The sequence below is a fragment of the Vipera berus genome (genome assembly GCF_964194415.1).
Source record: "Vipera berus genome assembly, chromosome: 2".
In the NCBI taxonomy this organism is placed as follows: Eukaryota; Metazoa; Chordata; class Lepidosauria; order Squamata; family Viperidae; genus Vipera; species Vipera berus.
The window spans coordinates 57,172,584-57,199,130 of NC_138203.1; the positions used below are offsets into that span (position 1 = coordinate 57,172,584).

Consider the following 26,547-nt stretch of genomic DNA (forward strand, 5'->3'; position numbering starts at 1 on the left):
ATTTAATTTTTAGTGTTAATAATTATCCTTTTAAAGAGATGCAAGCCTGTTGGGAAAACGAGGATTCTTTGAGTAGTTCCTTTGGAACGCAAATTAGAAAAAACCTTCAATTGGTTTAAGCTAGCCAGAGACTCAGTTTGAATACTCTGTGTACAGCCATCAAGGCTTTATATAAAGTGCACTTATACCAATTAAGATAACCTCTTTGCTTGTTGTGTCTATTAAATTTCCATGGGAGTAAAAGCATATCACATCAGAGGCTATCACACACTGCTGCAGGCTCTTTACCTTTTGGATCCACTTTTATGTATATTTAATGAGGCATCATTAACTAATAAGCCTCTAATGAAAGACCAATTATGAGGAAACAGATCACAGAACTGGAAAAGACTCTGAAGATAATCTATTTCAACGATCCACCTATTTGTCTTTTTGCCAATATAGCCAAAAGGACTTTGGTCCGAATGCTGTTACTACTTAGTACAGGATTTGAAGTTTTCGACTGGCTTCCAGGAGCAATCAGAAATAATTCAAGCATTTTCACAAAGAGTGACCAGTTTTCATGTATGTGCGTGTAGTCCTGGACTTAAGATCACAATTGAGCCAAATATTTCTGTTGCTAAGAGACACATTTGTTAAGTGAGCTTTGCCCCATTTTATGACCTTGCCACAATTGTTAAGTGAATCACTGCTGTTAAGTCAGTAATGCAGTTGTTAAATTAATCTGGATTCCCCATTGACTTTGTGTCAAGGTTCCGACAGACAAGACCAAATAAATCAGAACTCCGAGGCTTGAGATTTCCTCAAACAACATGTTTATTGGTTACATAGTATCGGCATGGTCAAAAGTGAAACCAAGTCTGAAGTTCCTTTCAAAGAGAAACAATATTACAAAGTTTAAACTTCCCATCCCCATGTGATGTAATCAGCTACATTCCCTAATAGAAGAATTTGGCAGGTTTTCTGACAAAATGCTCACGCCCCCATATAATTGACAAAAATGACCTTGGTTCCCACGGGACAGTAAAACAGACTAGTGGAAATCCCCCCACACCCCTCCCATTCTTGTGGCAAACTAGAATGAGCAAAAATGGCTGCAGCCAGGTTCGTTGTCAGAAAGTTGCCAAAGGTGATCTCATGACCTCTGAGACACTGCAACTGTTATAAATATCTACCAGTTGCCAAGTTTCCGAATTTTGATTGTGTGAAAAACAATCACAAGTCAGTTTTTTCACTGCTGTTGTAACTTCAAACAGTCACTAAACAAATGGCTGTAAATTGAGGACTATCCGTGCTTATATAGGCAAGTTCTCTCAGTTGGAAACCTTCCAGAGGCACTGAATTCCAAGCCAACAGAATAATGGAAGTTGAAGTCCAACATATTTAGAAGGAAAGGCTGCTATATAACTTTAGCATTAAGATGAAATCTATTGTTACCTATGCAAACTGATACCCAAAGAAAGTTATAAAATGTTTAAGAACAAATATAATAATGAAGGTGAAATTGACAATAAGCTTACTTGGTTTCAGATTGTTTCAATTATTTTGGGACCAAACTTTATGCTGCTTCAATTTTATTAATACAATTATATTCTATTGTTTAGTATTAGCATAAAGTCTAAAGTGTATGTGTGATGTATGACAACTGGGAAAAAACCTCTAAAATGAGTGTTGTGTTTACTGTCAGTAAGAACATCGTCAATATGAAATAAACATGTTATCAAACACAACTCTGATAGTTGATTATAAAATTTGCAGGGTAGGGTTTTATTTGTAGAGAAGGCAATACAATAATGATCAATGCAATCTTTATGGTTTGCAGTTAAATATCTTCATTTTTTTCTTCATTTTTTTCTTTCATCTTGTAATTCCAAATTCAAGAGTTGATTTTCTAGTTTTTGTATATTTACCCGATGCTTCATTAAGAATTTCCCATTCAGATGAAAGACAGGTATTTCATACTTGTATTTTTCAAGCCAAACTGAATGATTTGGTAGAGTTATATCTATTTCCTCCAAAATAAACTAAAAAAAAACAAACAAAAACAAATGGACAATAAAATAACTAGCAGCCAAACATTAGAAAAGCATAGTACTAAATCATGTTAAAAGAATTGATCTCAGAGCAAATCTATTTATTTATTTATTTATTTATTTATTTATTTATTTATTTATTTATTTATTTTATTGGATTTGTATACCGCCCTATTCCCGTAGGACTCAGGGCGGTTTACAGGGCAGTTAAAACCATGAATACAAAAAAATTAAAAACAAATAAAACAATTAAATTAAATTCAAATCTATGTAGGTTGTAAAGCAATACTTCCATTGGAAAAACTGATTAGGTTTATTATTTTTTTCAGCAAGAATTTTTGAATGATCTGAATAAGAGGACCCATATAAGGACTATTGCTATAGATAAAAAAGTTGTGAGAAATAGTTTCCCAATTTGTCCACACTTAGATTACAAATGAACAAGTGATTTTGAAATTTGCCAGCAGTGTGATGAACGATTGCCAATAGGCTACATTTGCCCAATAAGTTGAACTGCAATCCAGTCAATCATATTTTAGTCTAGCATGTTGGAAGAACCCAACTCGTAGGATTAGTTTATGCTGGAGTCTGCTATGTGAACTCAGGTTTGTGTTAATTCCCCGAATTATGGTTCAGTAAGTATGTTCTTTTTTGTCAAGCATCCTAGATAACCTTTGGCTACCTCCATGTGAGGTATTCCTAATGGTTTTATAAGTGGTAACTGTGAGTCACTTATAGAAGACATGCTTACTAGGCTGGAGAGATTTCAACTGCTTCCATTTGGGAAGACAAAAGATATATAAAATGGCAGTGGAGATTAAAATGCCCTAATTAGATCTGATTTCAGATTGCTTTCTAGAATGATCTCATCTCCATGTTTGAGCACTGCACCGATTAGGGCTTTCTTGCTTCCTGACCTCCCAATATTATTCTAGTGCAAATCAGCCCTGTGCAGTTGGTCCAATAAGCTTCAGGTTCCATTATATATAAAAAGTATTATTTCCTGGAGGCCTTGGAGCAGAATAAACAAAGAATAAAGCAAATTAAATGAGTTGAGTCTAGTAATGAAAGCAAGCATTTGTCTTGAATTACATGTTGACCAAATTTTCAGTGCAGTCAGATTTCTTCTCTTTCACTGTCATTCCAATTTCAGAAAATCTTTACACTAATTCATTCCTGCTTAACAAAGAAACAGTTTTAGCAAATTTTTAAATTGGAAAAAGAAACAATCAGGTATTTAATACAAAGGAAATCCCATTGATTGGAATTCTGACTATATTTTTAGAAAAGCAATTAATATAACTTCCAGGCTGCATAAAATAGCACACCCATCTTCTGTTTCAGTAACCACTTTATGTGGATATTTGCTTTATCTTATGCATTTAAATGGAGAAAATCAAAGCCATGAAGATTTTGAGGCAATTATTTTGGTAGGAACTATAATACTTAACACTGAATTATTTTACCATGAAATATTTCCAATTTTAGTACTTATGAAACACTATTTCATTGATAATAATTAAGATCTCTTGGTGATTTATAACACGCTTTCACAATTAAAGGTACTAAGAACAGTTAGAAGCAAACAAAATCAACAATTAAGCATTGTTTATTTAAAAGATATATAGTAGGGCCTTTTTAAAAGCCAACAAAGGAGCTAAATCTCTTAAGCTAGCAAGGGCTTAAAAAAGTAGGAAGGTAGTTCCAGAGAAGGGTTAATGGAGGTACAGCCAAAACAGCTCATGGTTATCACAGAGAAATTTAGATTCTCCTAAGAATCCTAAATCAAGGTATATGAAGCTTACAAAAAAAAAACCTTTTAAAACTCTGATGCAGTTTCCCAACCAAGATCATCATCATCTCATCCCAACTCAGAGAGGGATTTTTAAAAATGGTCAGTTAAATCTAAGGGAAAGTAGAGACAATGTTTTGGGGAAAATTCACATGAGTTCTATCTCCCAGAGTGTCCAATCTTTTTTTTTTACAATTATAAATAGGAATAAACTTGATTTTTTAAACCAGAATGTATAAAAAATGATGCATTTCACAGGAATCATGAAGTTTGTAACATACTATTAAAATAATGAGTGCTTGTAATAAATGTATATGTTAACCACCAGGTGAAAAGATTTATATAACACCATACTTATCCATCATTATTTGTCCGCTGGTGGATTTTATTTATACAATTCAAACAGAATGATTTACCCATAAGAAGTGTTGGATTATATACATTCATACTAAGTATTAACATTTTTTGAAGGTGGCAATAGAAAAATGATTTCACTGGAATAGACTGTTCTGGGAAATAATGCCTTAAAGCAAGGGAGTCAAACTGCCATCCCGCAGGACGGATGCGTCACGCAGAAGCTGCGCCCACCCCATTGCCGGCAATGGCAAAACCGTCCCGATACATTGCGCAATGTCACGTGATGTCGCGAGTTTGACATGTCTGCCTTAAAGCAAATTGGCAGCTGGCACACAAGTATAATGTCCAGCAGTAACATATTCTCTTTGAGCACTTTTGGAGACCAACTTGAGTATAGATAAACCTCGACTTATGACCACGATAATTTTATTGCACAAATTATAACTATAGGGAAAGATTTGACTTCTCCCACTATCATGGTCATCACTGGACATTTATCCTACCTTCAATTAATGATTATTCAATACTTCAGAACTTAACCTCTTTGGGGGGGGGCTAAACTTGAAAGCCTCTATTTGAGTCCATGACAAGTATCAGAATCTCTGTGTGGGTTAAAAATTAATGCCACTTTGTTTTGGTGCCTACAACACTGGATTATTTTGACTGATTTACCCATAGAAAGTTTATTATGGAATAATCCATGTTGAAAAATACTTTCTTATTCTTATACCAAAGATATAGACTAAATTAACAGACTTACTGTGGCATTGCCTACTAAGGACTATACCATTAATGGATCAAGAGGCAGAGAAAAGGCAGGAAAGTTAACAAGATCCTCAAAAACAGGAAGAAAATTGAAAAAAACAAAAGGCAGTATATGAAGTGGCACATAGATACAGTATGGCAGAAATAAGGATGATTTGCAGGGACAGAAAGTTATGAAAAATTATACAGAATAGTACTGGCATAAGTTATTTTTAGCTATGCTGCCTTTTCATTTCCTTATCTCGGGCTTTTAATTTCTTTGGCTTAGTATTTTTTTCGTCCTTTTCTGTGTTTTGTATAACTTTGTTTACCTTGAAAAGGAATAGTATGATAGGTAATCATATGGAAGCATATAGAATAGTAGGGAAATCCATTAAAAAAAATCAACTAAGCTTTTCATAACATTATTACTTTGTATTAATGCAGTTTTGAAAAAGCCATTTTAAAGTGTTTGCTGAATTAAAAAAACAAATGAATTACATCAGATTATTTCTTGGCAGTTTATTTAATTCAAGCATTTCTAATTTACTGTACTTTGTCCAGATGCTATTACTGCTTCTGATGTTCCATACAGTAGTGGTAAGAGCAGTTTCACAACCTTGGCATCTTTATGTTGTGCGGATTTCAGCTCCCAGAACTTCCCAGTTAAACACTGGGTTAGAAGTTTAACATGGGTTGAACACAGCTCCCAGTAATTCTTTTGTTATGGGAAGTTGATGAAATTGTTACTTGTTTACTCAACACTTGCACATGTTCTTCTGTACTATATCTCTAGTATTTGAAATATATCAAATCTAGAAAAATTGTAAATTTTTCAGTCAGTAATTAATTTATTGAGATTTCTATACCGCCCTTCTCCCAAAGGGACATTGAACTAGGCTTTTATTTGCAATGAAGTGACAGGTAGAAGCAATATGGCCTTTTACAATATAATTTTTCAAAATTTTACCCCCTTTAATAATTATCAAGATTACGAATTCTGAGGTTAAATTACAGTGTGAATGCTGTTGCATGTTTATAGACTATCTTCTTTAATAACTTTGATTACTAATGTAATGTAGTAAAAATAATATAAATGAGCAAATGCCCTCTTATTAAATTTCAGTAATAATAATAATAATAATAATAATAATAATAATAATAATAATAATAATAAGAAGAAGAAGAAGAAGAAGAAGAAGAAGAAGAAGTAGTAGTAGTTGGAAGGGACCTTGGAGGTCATCTAGTCCAACCCCCTGCTAAGGCAGGAAACCCTATACCATTTCAGACAAAAGACTATCCAGTCTCTTCTTAAAAACTTCCAGTGTTGGAGCATTCACCACTTCTGGAGGCAGGTTGTTCCACTGATTAATTGTTCTAACTGTCAGGAAATTTCTCCTTAGTTCTAGGTTGCTTCTCTCCTTGACTAGTTTCCATCCATTGCTTCTTGTCCTGCTCTCAAGTGCTCTGGAGAACAGCCTGGCTCCTCTTCTTTGGGGCAGCCCCTGAGATATTGGAACACTGCTATCATGTCACCCCTCACCCTTCTCTTCATTAAACTACACAGACCCAATTCCAGCAACCGTTCCCTATATGTTTTAGCCTCCAGTCCCCCAATCATCTTTGTTGCTCTTCTCTGTACTCTTTCTAGAGTCTCGACATCTTTTTTACATCGTGGTGACCAAAACTGGATGCAGTATTCCAGGTGTGGCCTTACCAAGGCATTGTAAAGTGGTATTAGTACTTCACGTGATCTTGATTCTATCCCTCTGTTAATGCAGCCTAGCACTGTGTTGGCTTTTTTGGCAGCTGCAGCACACTGCTGGCTCATATTTAAGTGATTGTCCACTAGGACTCCGAGATCCCTCTCACAGTTACTACTATCGAGCAAGTTACCACCTATACTATACCTGTGCATTTGATTTTTCCTGCCTAAATGCAGAACCTTACTTTTTTCACAATTGAATTTCATTTTGTTAGATAGTGCCCAGTGTTCGAGTCTGTCCAGATCCTCCTGTATCTTAAGCCTATCTTCTGGAGTATTGGCTATTCCTGCCAGCTTGGTGTCATCTGCAAATTTGATGAGTTCCCCATCTATCCCTTCATCCAAATCGTTGATGAAGATGTTGAAGAGCACTGGGCCCAGAACAGAGCCCTGGGTCACCCCACTACACACTTCCTTCCATGTAGATGCGGTTCCATTGAGGATAATTCCTCACCCAACTTTTTATCAAATGCCGGCATACATTCAGGCAACCCCATCCTTATCCGAAGATGGGTATCATCAGCATACAGATCATACCTGGTTTCAAATCTACTGATCAACTACCTCCAATAGTTCCATGTAAATATTGAAAACACTAGAGTTGTCTAGAGAGGAGCATCTAAATGTGCTTGTGCTGAAGGAAAAGAATGATTTCCAAAAAAGTGGCTACTCTTCCTAGATTTTTTTTAGGCAATGCAGAGCCTTGGTGGAGCAGTGGGCTAATGCCTCCTTAAGTAACACCAGCTGCCTGCCATTAGTGCAGGTTCGAGTCCCACCAGGCTCAAGGTTGACTCAGCCTTCCATCCTTCCCAGGTAGGTAAAATGAGGACCCAGATTGTTGGGGGCAATAAGCTGACTTTGTAATAATGCCGCTTGGGGTGTGTGAAAGCCCTAACAAGCAGGCATATACATAGAATGAAGGCTACTGCTAAGCTTGTAAGCCGCCCTGAGTCTTCGGAGAAGGGCGGGATATAAATGGAATTAAAAATAAAAAAAAAATAAAATAAATATAATTTGGTCAAGCCACCCAAAAGCATAAATAAATAAATAAATAAACCTAGATGACTCATGGTTTCTCTTTTGGATACTGAAGATAATTAATATGACCAATCAAGGCATTTAATTTCTGTAGCCAATTCTGATGCCAGTTTGTAATAGAGCAGTACAATTTTCAGTTGCAACAAAAAGAGTAAAAGTGTTTTCTGAGAACTGGCTTTATGAAAATCAATTGTGAAAACTAATTTTAAAAAATGCTAAAAGAAAGAGAAATTGCAAACAGGAATGTTCTGATTCCCCATTTCAAATGTTGCGTGTCGGTGTTCTGCTCAAACAAAGGACTGTATTAACCTACCTTGTGTTTATGTGGCTCAAGCATCATTTTGGCTTCTTCACATAAAGGACAGGGATGCTTAAAGAGGGGAGAAAAAAAAGCAGTAATGAAAAATAGCACAGGCTACATAAAGCTTGTTCACATGCTCTCAAACCATTTTGACAATATTTTTCGGCATAAGTTGACACGGGATTCTGTATCCTGGATTGAAGGGGAAGAATGAGAGAGGTGGCATTGACAGAATTATCTATCTTACTTCAGAAGGCAACCCTGAAAGAGGATAGATAAGCTAACCCTGGCATATATCCTGCCAATCTTTATTCCGTCATGTCCTTGTAATGCTGACTTCCAAGGTCATTCTGCTCTGAGCAATGGGAAAGTTGGATTCTTTGAAAATGCCTTCTCCCCTATACCTGCCAGGCCTCTGAACTAATTCCTGGATCAGATACCTGGATAGTCTAAACAGCAGCTCTCAGTGATGGCAGATGAAGGACTGCATAATGAAGGAGGAAAGAGAGAGCCAGGTTTTTTTTTTTTTTGCTGGTTCAGGGCACAACTTTTCCTATACTTCTCAGCTCTTCTTTTCAATACAGATTTAGTGATTCTCTGGAATTGTGATAAATCCAAATCCAAAATGAGCCTGATAATCCATTCTGGCACAAGTGGTTTGTGCAGGTGTATTCAAAGGTAGCCCAGATTTGGGTGGTACTAAGCTTCTTTGGAACACAACTTTAGTTATTTCAGAATAATGTTAAAACCCTGTCCAAAATGAACCTAACTATCCAATGTTATCAGCTGGCTGGTCACAATTGCTAAGAGAAGAGGAATTCATTGTTTTAATACAGTGCTTGTAAATAAAAACATTATTTGCCAGCATTGTGCCTGTGGCAGAATACACGTTGCCAGAATAATGTTGTCTAGTTTTCTGCCAATTCAAAGACCAGTGGGTAGAACTCAGGATGAGATTCATCATTCTCTACAGCAAGAACAAATGAAATGAATTCATTTATAGCATCCTGTAACACAGAAGGTACACACAAACACATTTCATTGAGCTCAATAAAGTGTACAAATGGAATTCAGGCTCTGTATTTAACTACAGCTTCTTACTTTTTTTAAAGACAGATCCTACCTCACATAATATATAGTGGAAAAAAGTGCATGCTAAATATTTAATCCACATCTGCTTTTAGCATGCTGGCAGGGAACCTGCAGTTCTATAGGTGTTGTTGAACTTCACCTTTCAGCAGTTCCAACCAGGATGGCTAACGATGATGCTAACAGCTTCTAAAAATCCTAGATTTCCATCCATTGAGGCTTTTTCAGAAAACAGGAGAAGATAGTTCTGGAGAACCAGGTAAGGAAGGAGAGAATTTTTTTCCTTGCCTCATCCACAGCCAACACTATTGTATTTGACAACGTTAACTCCAAGATGAAGAAATATAGCCTTCATGAACATGATTTCAGCTCATAGTGAGGTTAAAATTCAGCTTCCTGGGTTATTTTCTCTGGCAGCAAATATAAGTCTGACAGGGCAGGAATTAAGCCCACAAATGACAGAACTCATCTCACCACGTTTTTTGTGTACTTTTTTCAAGGTGAACATGTTCAAACTCTTTCCAGGTAACATCACTATATGTTACTCTTATCACTTCTTGGATTCTATTCAGTAGGATTCTAACTTTGAGCTGATGCAAGTAATTTAACTGCAAATAACTCTCCTAAGAACTCACAAGAGACTATTTATGTTAATATTAATAAGACTATTAATTAACCTATCCTTCCTTAAAGGAGTCTGGGTCACTTTGAAAAGGGCCTTTGGATAGCCCTGTACATATATATGTAAAAAAGGACAGAGGAGAAATTTTTGCTTCGCCAAAAGATGTAGCCATGAACTGAAGTCAATATTGTGTTCAGTTAGATTTACTCCTTGCCATGCACCAGCATCACTCTAAGTATCTCTTCAAGCATTTTATTTTCAAGTGTCCTTCAGAGAATCAAGGGACTTCTGAGACTGGCATTCAGGGAGAGGATCTTTAGAAGCAATCCTATCAAGAGCTTTGTTATCCCTACATTCAACTAGGCTCCTGGCAAAACCATCCTTTAGATGGTTGGGACACTTCCCCAAGTACCATCTGGAAGCCATTTAGATTTCTCCAAGGCACTTTCAATGCTGCATGTGTTTGGATCATTTTAACCTACTCTGATCCTTCCCTGTCCCTGCAGTACATCAAAGTCAGCATGAACTACACAGTCCAGGACAGAGAAAAATTGCCTTTTCTCAAGTGAGATTATTGGTCCACGTATAATTTCAAGAAGTTTCAGAAGAATCTAGACTGATATTTTGGCAGGTTCCTTATTTCCATTCTAAATCAATTCAATATTATGCATTCCAGGAACACTGATATACCCAGAAAAATCTTCTCTAAGATTCTCTCTTCTCTCTTCTCTAAAATAGTTGTCTCTCCCACTGCAATTTTGCTAGAGAACAAACGTACCTTCTGGGCATCCATTATTCTTTCTGTGTATTCTTTGTAGCATAATTTTTCTGTTTACTTAAAAACACAATTGGAACTGGATAGAATGGATCCAAAATGAAAATATTACATTAAGCTAATAAAAGGAGCCTGTTTTTTGTCTGTCTAAGGAACTAATCTTTTCTGCTATTTGGACATTTTTGAACATTCTGTAAAGAAATGTTTATTTAATAAAGCAAGCCTGCATAAAATGTGATTTATTCTTTCTTTTTTTTCTCCTTCCTTCCTTCCTTCCTTCCTTCCTTCCTTCCTTCCTTCCTTCCTTCCTTCCTTCCTTCCTTCCATCCTTCCTTCCTTCCTTCCTTCCTTCCTTCCTTCCTCTATCATACATCTACTAGATAATGCTTCCTCATCCTATTTTTTTCTTACAATAGCCATTCTGTGAAGTAGATTGAGCTGAGAAAGAGTGACTGGCCTAATGAATCACCTAAGCAAGCTTTGGTACTGACTGAATTTCATACTGCTAAGACTCGGCATGTGCTATAGTTAAGGCTTTGCAAAACATTATTTCCATAGTTAATAATTCCCTTCCCCCATCATACCATTATTCATAATTTCTTTTCTATTTAGAGTATAAGCTGCATAGATAACTAGCACTGAAACAACTTTGTTATATTCAAATTACAAGTAAGAATAAAAATTTAGCTCAACTTGCCTGAATAAGATCAGCTAAATAAAACAGGCTGAAATTCAATTACATTTTGCTTACCGTATTTCTTCCCTTTTAAAAATTGTTTATTTCTGAACAGAAACATTTGTCTCACAAATGAACTGAGCTGAGATATTAATTCGGTTATCAAGGGTCATTAAGTAATCAATCAATGCACTCTTCACTTTGGGAAGTATAAATCCAATGGCACAAGAGAACAGTGGTATCAAGAAGGGCGGTATATAAATATTATTAAATTAAATTAAATTAAAATTAAGATACTTAAAAGATTTACTTTGTGCCCTTCTTTGCCTTTCTTCCTTCTCCCTTTCTTCCCAGGCAAACATACAGAGAACACATGCTGTTTGATGCTCTACTCAGTAGGATGTAGTTAGCTAGGTACTAGAGACTATACTCTGCAAATATCTGTAAGATATTTCTGCCTTCTGTTGTAGCTATACAACTAGCTTCAATAATCTATATTCAAATTTCTGACAAAGTTAAATGGGAGACTAGGATAGCTATTTCGAGCTTCTTTGCTGTCATCAGCTAGGCATACCCTTTGTGGGATTCAAACCTAGGCAGCCTGCATACTAGGCAGTTGTATTAACCTACTGTATTAAACTTACACCTATATCCCCTTGGTCTGGCTGACAAAGAGGGGAGGAGAGCCGATGGCCTAGAGGTTAATACAACTTTAAGTATCTTGATACCACTGTCCTCTTGTGCCATTGAGCCCTGCTCAATGCTCCTAGGTTGGAGCTGCAAGGCAAAAGAAATCATAATAATAGAACTGCAGTATAGCAAGTTCAAAAACCCAAGGTGCATCAAACCAGTCTGACCAGAAAAAAGTGTGAGAGAGAGATATATATTAGATAGATAGATAGATAGATAGATAGATAGATAGATAGATAGATAGATAGATAGATAGATAGATAGATATTGATAGATAGATATCAGAGCTTGAAATGGTTCAGATCTGAAGAAAAAAATGGGTACAAGAGAACATGCCAGGTCAGTAATCCTTCAAATCAAACTCAAGCTATGAGTTACGAGTAAATTTTGAGGGAGGTTGCCAAGGTCAAGAGACCACAGTGGCTGAAGGGCAGGAACTGTAGAGTTTGCATCATCCCAATTCCAAGAAAGGAGGAGCATAGTCAACAGGAAGTATAGTCTGCCCACTGTTCTCTTGGAATTTTATTCATGATATGAAATGAACACATCAGCATGATCAATCAATGCTGAAAGTCCAAGAAATCATTCATAATAGGTATTGGCCTATTGGGAGAAAGCAGGGAAGGTTTTGCTACACTTGCACCCCTCTATGCTCTAAATCACAGTCCTAGTGCATAATCATATGCAAACCTGACTAAGTATTATATGGGTATATTTGGCTACTGAGGCCAGCTGTTACCATTAAGAAATGAGGCAATTGTCTGAGAGAATAGATGAAGGACCACAATGGTACATCATTAGCTGTTCCTTCTGAGCTTCTAGCTATTCTCTGGTCTTGGAACTTATACTTGGTAGTCCACAAGACCTGTCCCACATCTTATAAACTAGCCTATAACTGCCAGGTATAGTAAACCATTGCATCTCTTGGACAATGCTGATATTACATTCAGCTATCACTCCTTTGGCTTCTATAGGTAAAAGAGGGAAACACAATATGACATCCTTTGCATCAGGAAGAAATAAATTTATTTATTTATGGTAAATTATCTTGGGCTGGTCCAATTCCTGAGAGGATAAATCCATTTTTTTTAAAAAGAAACCAAGAAATATAAGGGTAAATCTGTTATTGAATCCCCTAATAATCAACCTGAAGCACAAGTGCCATTTCTTTGGGAACCATAACTCAGTACTAGAGCTATGGCCTTATACTGAAGAATCCAGGCTTAGTCAAACTGGAAATATGGAGTAGTAATTGAATAAGACTCTTGATATCTTGGAATACTATAATTAATCAAAATTTTATACAATGTTTGGCATAACGGGTTATATACAGCAATTTCATATGACCAGATAGGCATGAAATGGACACGAGGACCCTTTTCATTATTTTGCTCAACCTCAGCTCCCATTAGCTTTTGCAAGCTTAGGCACGTCTGTAAGGATGGAAAACATTTTTGGAATCCCAGGTTGCCTGCTTCTGATACAGGCCTAGTATTGTTGAAAGCATTCTACACATAATCATCTTGCTACTGTCAGAAAACAGCTACATTTTCCTATTTTTATTCTTCCAAGACGTGGTTGCAGGATTCTCTATGAAGTGTTGCTCAATTTTAGCCGTCTTAAGACATGTGGAGTTTAATTTCCAGAATTCCCTAGTCAGCATGCTAGGGACTATCCTATTTGGTTTACTTGGTCAACTAGTATTTACCTTGGTGAACAACGTCAACACTGGTAGTTTAACACTGGCTTCACACAACATCCTTTGAAATGATTTTGAATAGTTTGCGAGATGCAAGGTCCAACTCTGAAGCCACAGCATCTTTGCCCTGTTGAAACAATACAATATTCCTCTGAAATTGCACACATGGTACATTTTAATTATTAATCATAATTTATGTATCAGTAGACAGTTCCATGCAAGAGTGATGCCCAAGCAACTGTGTAAAATAAAAATGCAAATGTATGCTCTTTTCACCACACTTCTGTGGGGCGGAATGTTTATTATTGAACAAGCAGAATTTAAATTTAAGATTACATTTTTCTTGCTGTAACTTCTTTTAATTTCATTAACAAAGCACAGCGATAATAAACATATTGCATTGTTTCACGCAAAAATAAAATAATTTATTAGCAGAATACAAAGTGCTCTACCTTGAACCTCTCTTAATTTAACGAAAGAATTTTGATAGTTCTTTGAAATGATTCTAGTAGACAGCTGCTTTTATATTTCACTGAAATACAAATCAGGTACAGCTAGGTCTCGACTTACCACCACAACTGAGCCCAAAATTTCTGTTGCTAAGTGAGATATTTGTTCAGTGGGTTTTGCCCTATTTTACCATGCTGTTAAGTGAATCACTGCAGTTGTTAAGTTAGTAACATGGTGTTAAGTGAATCTGGCTTTCCCCCTGAATTTGCCAGTGTCTGAATTTGAATCATGTGACTATAGGGATGCTGCAACAGTCGTAAGTGTGAAAAAAGGTCATAAGTCATTTTTTTCAGTGCTGCTGTAACTTTGAATGGTCACTAAATGAACTGTTGTATGTTGAGGACTACCTATATGGCACAAAGAAAGAAAGAAAGAAAGAAAGAAAGAAAGAAAGAAAGAAAGAAAGAAAGAAAGAAAGAAAGAAAGAAAGAAAGAAAGAAAGAAAGAAAGAAAGAAAGACCAGATGAAATTAATCTGTGGTGTTACTTAAAAAGCTTGTAGATAATACGAGAGCAATTTGGAAATAAACCTCCATTTGGATATCAATGACAGACACTCGCAGATACAGAACTTTTATTATACACATTAGAATACTGTACAACATTACATTACTTTTAGAGATAGTCGCCATTCAAATTGACGCACTTTTCATAACGTCTTACAAGGTTTGAAATTCCTTAGTAGTAGTAGTTGCTGGGCTATGGGGGGTGGTGATCAAAAACATTCCAACAGAACTGCTTCAAAAGTTCTTGGGCTACTGAAGTTCATGGAGCGTGGTTCGACCATCAATTCAGAAGTCTACTGCGAAACGTTATGAAAACTCAGGCGAGCCATCCATAACAAGCGTTGGGGCATGCTGACTTCCGGTGTGGTGTTGGTTCACGATAATGCTCGCCCGCACACCTCTGGACATGCCCAAGAACTTTTAAAGCGGTTCCGTTGGGATTTTTTGATCACCCCCATAGCCTAGATTTGGCGCCGGGTAGCTACTATTAAGGAATTTCAAACCTTGTAAGACATTATGACAAGTGCCTCAATTTGAATGGCGATTATGTTGAAAAGTAATATAATGTTGTAGTTTTTTACTGTGTAAAATAAAAGTTCTGTATCTGCGAGTGTCTGTCATTAATAATGAAATGGAGGTTTATTTCCGAATTGCCCTCGTATTGCAGGTAAAGAAGCAATGGTTACTTAATATATGAAAATGTTTATTGGCTTGTTTAAATGTCTTCTTTTCTTTTTTTGAAAACTATGTATCTGAGATCAAACATGCAACTGCACTTTATAAAGATTGTAATTATAGTCCAAAAGAATTACCGTATATTCATTTGCAGTGCAATTCCATAGATATCTGCCTTGAAATAAGTTCCAATGAATAAGGCTTTCCTCTAAGGAAATGTATGTAAGATTTCAATCTCACAGCACAATTTATTTATTCCTTTGTTTACGTGCTGCTTCCCACATTTAAAATAAATATCTTGAAACAATATATTTTATGCCTCTCTATTTGGATGTAAGTCACAGTTTGTCTATTGGGGCATAAATCTTAACAGATATATTTAAGATTGCAGCCTTTTGCAGCCATTCATTTTAGTAGGCATAGACTCTTACTTCAAATGAGATTTCTAGCCTCCCTTTTATTTTGAAACTCACATTTAAAGCATGTCTAATTCTATGATGGATTATAGCCTATGTCTACCTTTGATAATCACCATCATGCAATACAATCTGTAACAAGGATAAATCTAGTTACAGCTCTGGTTTGTATTGACACTGGCATCACAAATGAAATGGATAGGATGGGTGAACAGATTATTAGAACTGTGGATCATGTTAAATTATAGTCCAATTACTCACTGCTCTTTCTCTTCTATCTGGTATGATATATTGTGATATCTTTCTCACACACATCATTTTCAAGGGTTTTTAACTGAGAGGTCACGTGGACATGACTAATGATTTATGCTATTTCTTTATATAACATTTACATATACATTCAGGTGACCATAAAATGAGGATTTGCATAATAAGAAAAAGTAAAAAAGATTAATCCTTCTTGAGATGGACGAGAATATCAGAATTTATCAGTAGGTAATATCTGTTCGTTAATAGTAACTACCACCACATAACAACACTTGGAGTCAAGAGTTACAGGGGTCCCATAATATATCTTGATCAGCCTCTATATTAATATTCTTAAGGTACAAAGATCAATATTCTGGGCCCAGTTGCTATTCTATAACCCTTTGATATCTTTCTAATTGCACAAAAAGTAAACATTTGGCCACATTTAACAATGAACTAAACATATGAACAGTCTACACTTTTAAAAGACACTTTTATTGGAAGAGAAATTTCTCAAGAAATATTTGGTCCCCAAGGGTGAGATAGGCCAAATGCAAGTGATATTCAAGAAATTCAAATAGATTGGATACAAGGCATTACTAAAATAATATTAAGAACTAACTGATTTTAGTTTATATAAGATGTTGGATAGAAGTAAAATTATAATGAGACATCATTATAAGGGGAAAAAATAAACTATAGTATAATTCTTGTTTATAGCCTTAGTAGACTAAATGTGTAAACCATCTGTCATTTAGTGAGACATTTTTTAAACTTGAAATAATAATAAAAATAAAAATAAAAATAAAAATAAAAATAATAATAATAATAATAATAATAATAATAATAATAATAATAATAATAATAATAATAATTATTATTATTATTATTATTATTTGGAAGGGACCTTGGAGGTCATCTAGTCCAACCTCCTGCTCAGGCAGGAAACCCTATACCATTTCACACAAATGGCTGTCCAGTCTCTTCTTAAAAACTTCCAGTGTTGGAGCATTCACCACTTCTGGAGGCAGGTTGTTCCACTGGTTAATTGTTCTAACTTTCAGGAAGTTTCTCCTTAGTTCTAGGTTGCTTCTCTCCTTGACTAGTTTCCCTCCATTGCTTCTTGTCCTGCTTTCAGGTGCTTTGGAGAATAGCTTGACTCCCTCTTCTTTGTGGCAGCCCCTGAGATATTGGAACACTGCTATCATGTCACCCCTCACCCTTCTCTTCGTTAAACTACACATACCCAATTCCAGCAACCATTCCCTATATGTTTTAGCCTCCAGTCCCCTAATCATCTTTGTTGCTCTTCTCTGTACTCTTTCTAGAATCTCAACATCTTTTTTACATCGTTGTGACCAAAACTGGATGCAGTATTATAGGTGTGGCCTTACCAAGGCATTGTAAAGTGGTATTAGTACTTCACGTGATCTTGATTCTATCCCTCTGTTAATGCAGCCTAGCACTGTGTTGGCTTTTTTGGCAGCTGCAGCACACTGCTGGCTCATATTGAAATGATTGTTCACTAGGACTCCGAGATCCCTCTCACAGTTACTACTATTGAGCAAGGTACCACCTATACTATACCTGTGCATTTGATTTTTCCTGCCTAAATGTAGAACCTTACTTTTTTCACCATTGAATTTCATTTTGTTAGATAGCGCCCAGTGTTCAAGTCTGTCCAGATCCTCCTGTATCTTAAGCCTATCTTCTGGAGTATTGCCTATTCCTGCCAGCTTGATGTCATCTACAAATCTGATGAGTTCCCTATCTATCCCCTCATCCAAATCATTGATGAAGATGTTGAAGAGCACTGGGCCCAGAACAGAGCCCTGGGGTACCCCACTACACACTTCCTTCCGTAATCTTTTAATGCTTTGGCAGTTGCCTTAGATGCACAAAACCCAATGTTAGGCAGTTCCCCAAAATCCCAATAGACAACCAAGCTATATAGAAATTCATATCAAACGCAATGGTTATAAGAATATGGTGAGTTTGAAAAAAGGGCCCATAAAACAAGCAGAAAAAGAGACTTTTAGGAAGAAAAATTAAAGTGAAAACACAGAGGAAAAAAAGGCAAAAGTGGAGGGACAAAAAATGAAGAACACAGCAAAATCTAGACAGTAATAACAAAGAAGTCATTTGCCACCATCAAGGATTTTTGCCTTGGATTTGGCTTGTAACCAAAGGCGGATAGGAGTACTACTTGGAAACACAAACTTTTTTTCCCACTGAGAGTATCTTAGTCTTAGAATTCTTTCTTCAGAGATGTCTTTGGGAGAGTAGTAATATAAACTTCATAGTCAGGCAAAAATAATTTTATTTACCTGGGCAGGTTGAATATATTGGAAGTTTATTATTATGGATCTTAGTCATTGTTCAGTATTCACTTTCAATAGGCATTATTATTATTATTATTATTATTATTATTATTATTATTATTATTATTATTATTATTATTATTATTATTATTATTATTATTATTATTATTATTATGCACCACACTGAAATCTAAAAAAGGTATAAGTGGGGATACAGGAACATTTAAATAGACAAATAAAGCATAATAAAATGAAGGTCATAAGTTCCTATGCAAGTAGAGCTTTTATAAAAGCGCTGGCATGTTAAAAGCAAAACCAGAACAATTATGTATTATAAACAATTATAAATGAAAAGCAACAATAGCTGTTCATGTAGATTGTTTGACTCAGCCTTGAACTGCCTCTTATCACATGATCCTCACCTTTCAGGATCTGTTTTACACAAATGTTAGATACAATTATCATCAACTTAACTGTGATGAACCGTGATGAACAGCACTGTTTCCATCCAAGCTGCTCTAAGATTTGCCGCAATTTCATACAGTTCATCATTTCGTTGAAAAGGGGGGTGGCGGCAGGGAAACAGAGGTTATACTACCATCGGTGTATTTATTGATTCACAGGCTACCTTTCAATTCATATTTAATACTGATGGCAGCTAATATAAACCAGTTTTGACTGTTCATCTAAAGGGAGAGATCAACTGCAACAGCCTAGAATAAATTGGGCACCCTCTAGCAGTTTGGACATCAATTCCCAGAATTCCTCCACCATTATGTAATCTGGGTAAGATTTCTGGGAGTTGAAATTCCAGACATTGAGATGTTTCCCAGGTTGGGAAAGATATTTTCTGTCTGTTATCTGGATCCTGGAAACATAACTGTGTTCCATTTAAGCATGGAGAGGTAATATAATTCTAAGAAAAACATGCAGAGATATATATAAAAAACCCTGCAGTGTATTAATTGCAAAAGAAACCAACTGTGAAGAAAGACTGTTAATACTTAAGAGTACCAAGTAAGAATTATTTTACTAATTTAGCTCGAGTATCATTTAACCTTGTTATATAAGGTACTTTCAATTTTAATTCTGAATATATATGGATAAAGTGTGTTATAAATCTCAATTAACATAAAACAACACCTGCAGGGGTTGCTGGCATCTTTCTATCATTTATCATTTTGGAAAACAAACATAACATTCATCATACAAACATAATTCAGAATGGGGGGAAAACTTGGCCAGTGCTATATTCCAGGAAGAAGAGCAAAGCAATAAATCCCCTTTTATATTATTAAATAAGAACAGCCAAGTACAATTTAGATGAATTAATTGTCTGTAATATTAAGAGATAAATATGTCTAATTTTCAGTTGCCAATTTTTAATTAGAATTTTTTAAAAAAAGCATTTCCAGACCTATAAACTAATGGCTGTTACAGCTCCAAACACCAATGATAAAAATAAAGATGCCCTCAATTCAAGCTTGAATCTTGGTGACAGCAACTCTGCTGTTTTCTTGACAGCACAATAGATGCAATTTGACACTGTTTTTCAAAGACATTTCCTGACTTTTTTTCTACTCAGTAACCCTGCAGTAGACTGACCTTACTTAGCTTCTGATATAAGCCTGGTGTGTCTAGGACCTACCAGCTGCTTAAGGGTGGCATATTTACCAATACTTTATGAATTACAATGCCTGGGATTGGGGATTTTTCCCCCTTTTTTATAAAATCTTGTCTGTTTTACCATGGTACATAGCTAGAGCCAAAGACATGACTGGTAGACCAACTATTTGCAATGCATATTAATAACAGTTGAAGCATACAGAAGCTATCAGATATCATAACCGCAAGTTCACTTAAGAGATTTCATCAACTAAAGTCACCAATATCTTTCTTACCCAACTCTTTCTCAAATGGTCAATTCCATATTTTTGAGGTAACATCAGGAAACTAAGCAGAAAAACAAAAAGGAATTATTCTACTGTATCTCACATATAATGGACACCAATAATGTCGTAAGCACAAGGGAAGGATGTTGCTTGAACCGAAGCGGACTAAAGGCTATGGATTTTTTTTTTACCAAGGATATACATTAGACAAAATAAAAGAATAACCGTTAAAGCCGACAGAGTAGCAGTAATCACTCCACAAAAGTAACAGCCTTATATATAGTTTAAAATATGTGTTTTTCAGCATGTGTGTGCTTAGTTTTATATATATTAGAATCAAATTGTGGTCTTGCAGTGTTTCTCAAACTTGGCAATTTTAAGATGTGGGGTCTTTGATTTCCAGAATCATATAAAGCAACCTCCACTGAAGAAAAATGTACAGAGGAGGAGCAGGCTTCCTCAAAACATTAAATGGCTTATTGCAAGACCAAAACATAATCATGGTTCTGACCCTGGTTTCAGCAGGATTCCTAGGATGAAATGACAAGCTATGATCAATTAAAATAAGAATGAATGTTTAGAATCCCTTCTTCTAGGACAGACATGTCAAACACAAGGCCCGGGGCCAGATTCGGCCCGCGAAGTGGTTTCATGTGGCCCACGAAGCCATCCTGGAAACAGTGAGGGAATGGCCCCCACTGCCTTGGCCCTGGCCCAGAGACCCTCCTTCCACCAGAGACCCTCAGATCTGTCCCACTCCTGCCCAGACCCCCATAGGCACCCTTGATGCGAACGATGTAGAGCTGGCCATGCCCATCCAGTAGGCCATACACACTCTAGCCATGCCCACCCTGGCCATACCCACCCGGCCCCCTGAGGGCAACCGCAATGCTGATGCGGCCCTCAATGAAATTGAGTTTGACACCCCTGTTCTAGGATATGCTGAAAGTAGATGGAAGGAGCAGGGTGCAACTGGTCCAAGCAGCACTTGTGCAATTAATGCTAAAACATAGTTTAAAACCAGAACAGACAACTGAAACCAAAACATTTAAATACAGACTATCCTTGACTTATAACCATAACTGAGCCTGGCGATTACGGTTATAAGTCATAATGGACATAAAGCGAGTCATCACATGACTGGACCTAATTTTATGACCTTTATTGCAGTGGTTATAAAATGAACCCATTGTTCATAATGGGTTGTTCCCCCCCCCCCCGGAAAGTGAAGTAAATGCTGGTTTTGGGGGGAAAACATTGTAAATTGCAGTCACATGACTATGGGGCATTGCAAACAGCCACAAATGCAGCGCAGTTGCTGAGCACTCAAAATGTAAGTCACATGCTTGATGGGCAGACATTGTAACTTCAGAACAGAGACATAAGTAGCTGTTGGGTGGGTGGGGGTCTGTTGTAACTTTAAATGGTCACTAAACAACTAGTTGTAAGTATAAATTGTTCATCCCTAGTCTAGTGTTATCTCTGAATTAAGTCCATAAACAGTATAACTAAAGTAATACTTTTTTGATACGCTGAAGAATTGCAATCTAAAACATGAGAATTAAAATCCTATTTATTGCCACCTCTGATAATGAAGCAGCAACCTGCTTTCCACTACTATTTCTCTTCCGAGAATGATACAACAAATGTCAAGTCACATATTACATACCAGAAAAGTCATACACTTGTCTATACCAAATCAATATGGAGCACACATTGTTGTGATTCAGGGCCAGCCTGTGGGTCCGGCAGCCGGCTCGGATGTCTCGGATGACTCAGACAAGGGGGAGGAGGAGGGTGTTGAAGACGAACTTGCTGATGATGGCTTGGAGGCTTCGCAGAGCCCCCAGCCAGGGCCCTCTTCTCAGCTGCGCGAGCCCGACAGTGCGGATGATGATGACCCACAGCTGGCCCTGTTCAAGGACGCCCGACGCAGGAGGCAGTCAAGCAGGAACAAGCAGAGAAAGGCTGTGGGACTCCTCGGAAGGAGGCACAGGGAGGCCACGCCCTGAACTCTAATAAAAGGAGTGTTTGGGGAAGGGCTGGTTGCTGAAAGCAACCGCTCCGTTTGAGGATCAAAGTTCTGGTATTTTGTTTCTTGTTCTGTTGTTTTGCTTGTGAATTAAACTTGGCAGACGCCTTCCAGCCTCAGTTGTTTTCCAGTCTCTACCGTTTGTACAGGGGTTGCCTTTCTGCAAGGCCGGTAGCAGGCTGGTACAGAACACACATAGATGCTGCTATAAGCAAACATAATTTGATCAGGAATAATGGCCGTCAATTTATTGCACATTGTACAAAATACTTTTGGGAGATGGAGATTACACTGATTATTGCTATATTTGGCCTGTAAAAATATGGATGATCACTAGATGGAAACAAGTTTTTTTTATTTCCTAACTTTATAGATGTCCTAACATTGATGAACGTGTTATGGAAATATAAATTCTCCTTTTCAGGAAAAGCCCTGCTAATGATTGAGTAAAAGACAAGAGTTTATACTAAATTACTAAGACTCTTATAGATAAAGAGTATTTTGGCTGAATTAATTTGGGGCTCAGCAAAGTTTGAAGCATTAATGAAAGACACCATATTATATTTATTTCTACTATGTGATATTTCAAGGTCATTCTAGTTAGATATAATATGATCAAACATAAAATGTTAAAAAAGAATAGAAAGTTATTCATTGGAACAATTAAAAGAATCAGTTGATCCATTCATATTTCATAGCAAGAAAATAGTGATATAATACACGTTTTACTATAATTTAAAGAATAAAAATTAAAATGTTCCATGAATTTAACCACAAAATTATTATATAATGAATTAGCTATTAAACAGATCCTCTATTTTACATACTAGCTCCTCTTTTCCTCAATAATAAATCAGAAGCACACTCTTTTAAGCTTCTCTACAATTATTTTCATCATTCCATTCAGTCCTAGGTCTGCAGCTCAGAACTTCCTCTTCTTGGAAAGATTTACTTCTACTTTCCTTTAGCAGATCTGAACAGAATTTTGCTATGATATGTGACCTTTTTAATCAATTTCCCTACACATAGACACACATATACTCCCATGCCCACTTCTTGGGATTTAAAATATGGTCACATCCAAATTTAAAAATCAATTTTATCTTTGGAGAAAGAGAATGTAAAGGTACACTAACTTAATATTACCATGCAAAAAAAATGTTTGTTGCAGCTGGTCTTATAAACTATATTTTAATCTGTTAGCAGCATTTAAACCATGGTTTTCCATTTCAGATGTCTCAGCAAGGCTGAGCTAATGAGGGATAGAAAGAAGGACCATGCAGTCTAATAAATCATGACTATTATACCTAAGCTTGGCTACAATTTTTCTTATTTCATCATCAACCCAGCTTGTTGTGACTCCCAGATCTGCTTTGGAAGCAAGGCAAATGTTCTTTAGTCAGGCCAATCTACAATTCTTAATTTATCCCCCACACTTCCGAACTGAGAACTTGATTATTGCTTCTGTTCAAGGCTGGTCCTACTATGAAGTAGAATAAGGTAGCTGCTTTTCTGCCTTTGTACTTTTCTTTTCCTTTTCCTTGTTTTTCTATATTTTTATGTTATAATAAAACTTAATAAAAAATTTAGAAGTGAAATAGAAAACAATAGCTGCCGCAGGTAGCAGATTCTGAAAGACAGTGATTTATTTGGTATTATTGTAATAGCAATAGGAATAGCACTTAGACTTATATACCGCTTCATAGTGCTTTACAGCACTCGCTAAGCAGTTTACAAGTTAGCATATTGCCCCCAACAATCTGGGTCCTCAGTTTACCGACCTCGGAAGGATGGAAGGCTGAGTCAACCTTGAGCTGGTTACGATCAAACTCCTGGCAATCAGAAGAGTCAGCCTGCAATACTGCATTCTAACCACCGCATCACCACGGCTCTTCCAGTAGTGTTACTATCAATGGTTAGGACAGGGGTACCCAATCCCGAGGCCACGACCCACTACTGGACCACGCCCATTCCGAACCGCGCCGCAGGACTGGTGGGCGATTGTGTATTTGCACACAGCTCCACTTGCGTGCACAGCTCCATTTGTTATGAAAAATTTACATTGTCAGTGCTGAAAGGGGATTTTATTTATGACGAACTAGTGGACCACAACTTCCTCTATTCTTTAGAAAATGGAGAAAAAAAATCTATTGCTGCTACTGATTTATTTCTAAATTCAAGTAACCAGGTCCTGGTAACTCATTGCCATAACTATGGGAAGAATTGTTCTAATTTAAAGAGATTAAAAGTTGTTGAAGTTGAATTGTTTGTGGTTCCACATGCTATAAGAACCAGTCATCCCCTCAGCTTTACTCTGTTGTCCAGAAGGTCATTATACTTAAGCTATAATATAGTTTATTATGTATCCAAACCATTGGACTGTAGTTTCTAGACTGTGGATAATAGACTATTCAAACTGCTTAAGAAAAACATTGACATATATTAAGATATCCGTGTTACCAACTTTTCCATTTTATTCTTGAACCCTAAGCCAACATGAACTGAGCATTGCTTTCCAATAAAAACTAGCCTAATCAAAGAAAATGTACAGATCAGAAGGAAATCTTAAGTTTTTCCCCACAACTGCAGTTTTATTAATTTAAAAGCAACACATCTCAGAATAATGACTTAAAAATAAATAGTAGTATTTTATTGTTTTAATAGTTCCCGTCATAGATCTTCTTCTGATCTGTACATTTTCTTGATCAGGCTAGAATCTACTGGAAAATGCAATACTCAGGTTGTTGTATCAGGATACAGGAACAGAATTGGAAAAGTTGGCAGACCAACTCTTGTTGTATGTATCGCTGCCTTCTCTAAGCAGTTATCCAAATTTTAACCCTGGGTTATCAATGGTATGCATCGAGACCGAATTGTTTTTATTAATTTGTAAAAAAAATAATGGTGGGGTACAAATAAATAGATGGACACGTTATGCCAAAAAAAAGGCAATATAGCAAGCCATATTATGCGGCTGGCTAGGGAATTCTGTGTTGAAGTTACCGATCTAAATGTCGATTAGGTTGAAAAACTCTGGTTTAAAACAAGAGAAACCAGCAGTGGTAGTCTGAACAGCGTTAGCTGCATTATTAGAAAATAACGAGTCCTTCCTTTCAAAAGACCAACCTTGCACAGCTGAATCCGTCCCAGTCCCAAGCAGCGAGCGATCGCTGCTCTCTTCGTTCCACTTCCTGAAAACCACATAGAGATACAAATTAGTGTAGAGTCACTCTCTTCCCTTTTCTACTTCGATGGACGTACGTCTCTGAAGTTGTAGCGTTAGAGGATTTTTGTCCGGCTGTCATTTAAAGTTGCTTTTTGAAAGGTCCCTGTACAATTATTGCTTCCAGTTGCAAACTTGCCCCGCGAAGACGCTGATGTGATGGCGGTTGCAGTTGCGACTATTGTGTTGTTATGTCCATTTTAATGAGACGCCTTCCTTCAAAACAACTTCCAACACTTTAAGTAATACTGGGCTGACTTTCCAAAACATCTCCAAAAGAAGACAATGGCATGGAAAGCATGGGTTTGACTCCAAAAGAGTTTATATTATATTTTTCACAGGACTATGGGACCTTATTGTTGATTGGCGTACAACATCCTGCTTTCTCTAATCCCACGTGTTGTGAGGCTACTCGTCTGTGTTTTAAAACACAGGCTAAAAACAAAAAATAAAATTTTGCTGGAAAAAACCCTTTGTTCCATATTGAAAAATGGGTTTAGAAAGGGGACATGCTAGATCAAAGAAATGAAAAATTAGGATTCTTCCATTGTTTCCTAAACTGGCATGTACTCTCATTAAACAAAAATACACAATTACTGTTATTTTTGCCAGTAAAGAAGGAAGGGAAGGTCAGAAATATTTTTTACTGTGTGAAATTTAATTTTAATAGCATGTAGTCAGGAAAGTCAGAAATCAAATCTTTCTTTGTTCTTGGAAAGAATATTTCAGACCATAGATATTTCAGGTGGGCATGTCATAAATCTTTTGGATTTGCAATCTAACTTTTTATCTGCAGGTTTACAGGACTTCAATTCTGATTTTTAAATATCTCACGCATCTTGTGCTAATGTTTGCTGAATAAAACAGATTAATGCATAAATACTATTACATTAAAAATATCACTTGCTTTTTTCCTAAAATGGGAGAAAGGGGGACTGAAATACTCTTACCACATATTTTTCTAGCTCAGTGTTGGCTGAGCATATGGAGAACAGAGAAGGCCTATTCAATGCTCCCATTCACCATATTACAAGAAAGTTGCATAAACTACCATAAAAAGGTAAAGGTTCCCCCGCACATGCGTGCTAGTCGTTTCCGACTCTAGGGGCCGGTGCTCATCTCCGTTTCAAAGCCGAAGAGCCA

General features: G+C 36.6%; 1 protein-coding gene across 2 annotated transcripts; it reads right to left on the bottom strand.

Moving 5' to 3' along the window:
• Nucleotides 1–804: 804 nt before the first annotated feature.
• LOC308661591 (glutaredoxin-like protein C5orf63 homolog) lies at nt 805–25,419 on the bottom strand. Of its 2 annotated transcripts, XM_081316599.1 has the most exons (5): nt 25,308–25,419; nt 20,159–20,210; nt 13,591–13,708; nt 8,043–8,099; nt 805–2,024 (listed from the first exon to the last, which is right to left on the bottom strand). In XM_081316599.1, the coding sequence occupies exons 3-5, from the start codon at nt 13,699–13,701 to the stop codon at nt 1,845–1,847; spliced, it is 348 nt and encodes a 115-aa protein (XP_081172725.1). In that variant the 5' UTR covers nt 13,702–13,708; nt 20,159–20,210; nt 25,308–25,419; the 3' UTR covers nt 805–1,844. The 2 variants fall into 2 exon arrangements, with proteins under 2 accessions (XP_081172725.1, XP_081172726.1); XM_081316600.1 differs by lacking the exon at nt 20,159–20,210 and having other exon boundaries at nt 25,308–25,369.
• Between the last annotated feature and the right edge of the window lie 1,128 nt (nt 25,420–26,547).

What these genes read in the sequence shown, in the direction of transcription:
- LOC308661591 (XM_081316599.1), bottom strand. Translation starts at nt 13,701, where the DNA reads ATGCTGTGGCTTCAGAGTTGGACCTTGCATCTCGCAAACTATTCAAAA. An exon ending in TGTTGACGTTGTTCACCAAG is followed by an intron (nt 8,100 to 13,590) that starts GTAAATACTAGT and finishes CCCCTCTTTAAG; the next exon opens with CATCCCTGTCCTTTATGTGA. An exon ending in TTGAGCCACATAAACACAAG is followed by an intron (nt 2,025 to 8,042) that starts GTAGGTTAATAC and finishes GTTTTTTTTTAG; the next exon opens with TTTATTTTGGAGGAAATAGA.